Source organism: Crassostrea angulata, unplaced genomic scaffold (genome assembly GCF_025612915.1).
Source record: "Crassostrea angulata isolate pt1a10 unplaced genomic scaffold, ASM2561291v2 HiC_scaffold_124, whole genome shotgun sequence".
Taxonomy (NCBI): Eukaryota; Metazoa; Mollusca; class Bivalvia; order Ostreida; family Ostreidae; genus Magallana; species Magallana angulata.
Genome location: NW_026441679.1, coordinates 50,563 through 56,026, shown reverse-complemented (window position 1 = coordinate 56,026; position 5,464 = coordinate 50,563). Strand labels below are relative to the sequence as shown.

Sequence of the window (5,464 nt, the reverse complement as noted above, 5' to 3'; positions counted from 1 at the left end):
AGGATGGTGATTCCATGAAGTCAGCCCTTAGAAGCTTAGAACAGGAAGCTACAGAAGACCGTACGATGGCTTATGTGGAAAACATCTCACCAGCTTCAGTTTCAAATCAGCCGGAGCCTACATTTCAAGAACCTTCATTGAATGTTCGAGCTCCTCCATTTGAACCACGATTGGCGAAGACCCAACATCCACATGTGTCTCCAGAGACTGAAACACCATCAACTTCTGTTACATCGGACTTCACAAGATACTTGTTAAAGAAAGACTTATTGTTATCTCGTTTGACAAACTTTAATGACAAGCCTGAGTTTTACCCCACATGGAAAAACAGTTTCAAAGCAATCATGCAGGAGTTACAAGCTTCACCCATAGAGGAAATGGATCTGCTTGTGAAATGGACAGGTCCCTTGTCACAACGCCATGTACTAAGCATCAAAGCTGCAAATCCGAACAACCCAAGACAAGCAGTCATAAGGAGCTGGAGTCGTCTCGACGAAAGGTACGGTTGTCCAGAAATGATGGAAGCAGCGTTGAAGTCCAAGCTAGATTCCTTTCCGATGCTAACCAACAAGGATGTTAGTCGTCTTTATGATCTGTCCGACATTTTGAATGAAATTGAGGCTGCAAAGGAGGACACGCAATTGCCTTCTGTCATATTTCAATTGCTCGACTGGTATCACTCCGATAGTCAAGAAACTACCTAACGATTTGCAAGGAAAATGGACTTCGGTAGCCGTGAAGCATATGGCAGTGAATGATGTACCATTCCCACCGTTTACGGTGTTCGCAGAATTTATTCGTGAGCAGTCAAGGATTAAGAACAACCCATCATTTTCCTATGGTGTTGACACGAGAGGAGACAGACAAGTGAGAAACCAGCGAGACAGAGTGTTGAATGTTTCTTCAAGGAAAACAGAGGTTGCACAACCCAGAAAAGAAAATTCCTCAGACCGGAAGTGCCCCTTACACAACACCTTTCATACATTGAACAAGTGCAAGGGGTTCAAGCAGAAGTCATTAGAAGAGAGAAGGAAGTTCTTAAAAGAGAATAATATATGTTTCCGTTGCTGTGACTCTCGTTCCCACAAGATGCGTGATTGTCGAGCAGCAGTCAAGTGTGAGGATTGTGACAGTTCAACCCATCCGACAGCACTTCATGTGGAGACTCAGAGTAGGAGACACTATGGCGGGGAGTCGCAGAATTCATTAGATGTCAACTCTGCATGTACGAAGATTTGCAGAAAGCAGTTTGGAGGCAAGTCTTGCTCCAAAACTGTGCTCGTGCGTGTGTATCCTCAAGGAGAACCTCAGTTAGCAGTCAATATGTATGCGGTCATAGACGATCAATCAAACCGCTCACTTGCAAGCCCCAGATTCTTTACCTATTTCGAATGTGGAAGTGAAGCAATAACCTATACACTTTCATCTTGTGGAGGCACTATACAGACCTTTGGAAGGAAGGCAGAAGGATTTGTTGCGGAGGCATATGGCGGTGGATGTGTCCTGAACCTTCCAGCCCTCATCGAATGTCAGCAGGTTCCTTGTGCACGGGATGAGATCCCTACACCGGAAGTGGCTTTACATTACAGTCATCTGGCCGACATAGCAAAGCTAATACCTCCACTAGATCCGGATGCTGACATCTTGTTACTACTTGGAAGAGATTTGATAGAAGCGCACCATGTATTTGATCAGCGTATTGGACAAGGCAATCAACCCTATGGACAGAAACTACATCTGGGGTGGACCATAATTGGTGAGACATGCCTTGGCAAGACTCATGCACCTACACAGGTTACAACCTACAAGACTCATTTACTGGGATCGGGCCGTGTATCCTTACTTCCACCATGTACGAATGAGTTCAAGATACGAGAAAACCTGAACTATGTGACGTATGGCATGGACACTGGAAAACCCCCATCATTGTATGACAATGAAGACTTTGGTAAGAATGTTTTCCAAAGAACACAAGATGATGAGAAACCAGGTATGTCTGTGGACGACTTGACATTTCTCAAGATAATGGACCAGGAATTTCAGAAGAGCGAGAATGGGCATTGGACAGCTCCACTCCCATTTCGACAGCCACATAGTAAACTGCCAAACAACAGGGACAGTGCTCTAAAAAGAGCCAAAGCACTAGAAGCTAGTCTACGGAGGGATGCAGTGAAGAAGGAACACTTCCTTACCTTCATGGATGGACTGATAAAGAATCGCCATGCAGAGATCGCGCCACCTCTGACACAGACGGATGAATGCTGGTACTTGCCTATATTTGGTATATATCATCCAAAGAAACCAAACCAGCTGAGAGCAGTTTTCGACTCCTCTGCTAAGTATGGTGGAATATCTCTCAATGACGTCCTTCTTACTGGCCCTGATCTCACCAACAGCCTGTTAGGAGTTTTGATGAGATTTCGTCAAGAAGCTGTTGCTATTATGGGCGACATACAACAGATGTTTTATTGCTTCAAAGTGCGGGAGGACCATCGCAACTTTTTGCGATTTTTCTGGTTTCGAGATAATGACCCAGATCAGCCTCTGACAGAGTATCGTATGACGGTACATGTTTTTGGCAACCGACCCTCCCCGGCAGTTGCCACATACGGACTCCGTAGAGCTGCACTGATGGCAGAGTCTACATTCGGTAAAGATGTGATAGACTTTGTTGTGAACAATTTCTATGTAGACGATGGTCTTGTTTCTGTACCTGCCCCATCAGAGGCAATTGATCTCATGAAGAGGACGCAGAGAGCTTTGATGTCAGAAGGCGGCTTGCGATTGCACAAGATTGCATCAAATCAGTCAGAGGTCTTAAGCGCCTTCCCCCCAGAAGATCTTGCAAAGGATATGAAGGACTTAGAATTCGGAATTGACCTGCTTCCAAGTCAACGCAGTTTGGGCCTCAACTGGAACTTGGAAACTGACGCCTTCTTCTTTGAGGTTATGATGCAAGACAAACCGTTCACCAGAAGAGACGTACTGTCATGCATAAACAGTATATTCCATCCCCTTGGATTCGCAGCGCCCGTCATCATAGAAGGAAAAAGCATTCTGAGGAACCTGGTTCTTGGCACCATACACTGGGATGATCCATTACCCTTAGACCAGCTAAATACTTGGACACAGTGGAGAGACTCTTTATCTCACTTAGAGAATTACACATCTCACGGAATTACTCACCTGAGTCCCTGCAACTGTGTAAGGACAAATCCATCCATGTATTTTGCGACGCTTCAGAACTCGCCATTGCGGCAGTTGGTTATATGAAGATAACCTCCTCAGATAATGAAAGCCATCTCGGATTTGTGTTAGGAAAGGCAAAACGTGCTCCTACTCATGGACATTCAATTCCGAGACTGGAGTTGTGTGCTGCTGTGCTAGCAGTAGAAATTGCATGCTCTATTGCAGACCACTTGTCTCTACCAATCCAAGACTTCAAATTTTACTCAGATAGCAAAGTAGTGTTGGGATACATATTTAACACTACTCGTAGGTTTTATACCTATGTAGCCAACCGCATATCGTACATTCGGAAATTTACAAAGCCAGAGCAATGGGCCTTTGTACCAACTGAAGACAACCCGGCCGATGCAGCCACTAGGCCGCTGCCGACTCATCAATTAAAGGACAGCTCTTGGCTAAAAGGTCCCACTTACCTGCTTAAACAAGGCAAAGGCAAAGAGCAAGACTTTGACATTGTGAATCCTGAGAGTGATAAGGAAATCAGACCCATTAGCTGCATGAAAACCAACTCATCTGTGCAATTGCTAGGATCCCACAGATTCTCCAAGTTTTCAAACTGGACGATACTCGTACGGACATTTGCATTCCTTCAACACATCATCAGATCATTTTGTGGCCACAACGAGTGCAAGGGTTAGCATTATTGCACAAAATCGAGAACCGTTGAAGCATATCAAGAATCAGAAAAACTGATCATCAAGACCGTTCAACAAGAGGCTTATAGAGAGGAAATTGACTATCTAAAGCAAGGCAAAGCCTTACCTTGCACGAGCTCCTTGTTGTGTTTAGGAGTTTTCCTTGACTCAGATGACATTCTCAGAGTGGGAGGACGTTTGAATAGGAGTAACATATTGCCACAAGCTGAGACAAATCCTATTGTGATCCCACGAAAGCATCACATAGCCACACTCCTTACCAGACATTTCCATGATTTAGCACAACACCAGGGGAGACACATTACCGCTGGAACCATTAGGAATGCTGGCTACTGGATTACAGGCAGCAAACGCTTGATATCGTCCATTATCTACAATTGCGTGAAATGTAGAAAACTGCGTGGAAAGTTTGCATATCAGAAGATGGCAAATTTACCCCCTGACCGTCTCGAGCCAGGTCCACCATTCACGTACGTCGGCCTAGATACGTTTGGCCCCTGGGAAGTAGTAACCAGGAAGACAAGAGGTGGGGCCGCTAATGCCAAAAGATGGGCCATTCTCTTTACATGCATGGTTAGCAGAGGAATACATATTGAGGTCGTTGAGGAGATGTCCTCGTCATCATTTATTAATGCCTTCAAACGCTTTGTTGCCATCAGAGGTAAAGTCAAGCAGATACGCTCTGACAGGGGGACAAATTTCGTTGGCGCCACGGATGATCTTCACATCAACGCGGTAAATGTTGAGGATGGACCCGTGAAAGAGTGGAGTTGTATGGCTATTCAATCCACCTCACTCCTCTCATTTTGGAGGTGTATGGGAATGCCTCATTGGAGTGACCAGGCGCGTCCTTGATTCCATGCTGTTGGAAATACCACCAGGAAGTTTGACGCATGAAATACTTACCACGTTTCTTGCAGAAGCATCGGCCATCGTGAACAGTCGTCCGTTGGTACCGGTGTCGACCGATCCTGAGGATCCTCTTCCTTTGAGTCCTTCGTTAATCCTGACTCATAAACCAGACAATACAGTTGATTATATACCCACCGATGGTAAGGACCTCTTACGTTCCCAGTGGAGGAGAGTGCAACATTTGGCTGACACCTTTTGGAAGAGATGGAGAACCCAGTACCTTCAGACATTGCAAAATTACAGGAAATGGAAACAAGAAAAGCGGAACTTGGTCATTGGAGATGTGATCTTGCTAAAAGACAATTCGGTGACCCGTAACTCGTGGCCCCTTGGAAGAGTCGTCAGAGTGTTCCCGAGCACTGATGGACGAGTACGCAAAGCAGAAATTTGTGTAGTGTATCGCGACGGACACTCCACAACGTTTGTCCGACCTGTAACCGAACTGGTCGTTTTGATCCAAAATGAATGAACTGTTTTGCATTAACTTGGTGCTGTTTGTATATTTGAAACTCAGTTGATTTGAATTATTGCATAGTGATGTTTGTAACATCAGGCGGGGAGTGTGTTGCCTTTGTTTTTTGAAGAGTTATCTTTCTTTTCATTTGTTGGAGTTATTGCCCTTGATAGGAAAGTCTCGTCAGCCATGT

At 45.1% G+C, this 5,464-nt stretch overlaps 1 protein-coding gene across 1 annotated transcript; it reads left to right on the top strand.

Moving 5' to 3' along the window:
- The first annotated feature begins 744 nt into the window (after positions 1 to 744).
- Positions 745 to 3,273, top strand: LOC128169383 (uncharacterized). The gene has a single exon (XM_052835534.1). It carries the CDS (start codon positions 745 to 747, stop codon positions 3,271 to 3,273), a length of 2,529 nt encoding a protein of 842 aa, XP_052691494.1.
- Positions 3,274 to 5,464: the final 2,191 nt, after the last annotated feature.

What these genes read in the sequence shown, in the direction of transcription:
- LOC128169383 (XM_052835534.1), top strand. Translation starts at nt 745, where the DNA reads ATGGCAGTGAATGATGTACCATTCCCACCGTTTACGGTGTTCGCAGAA.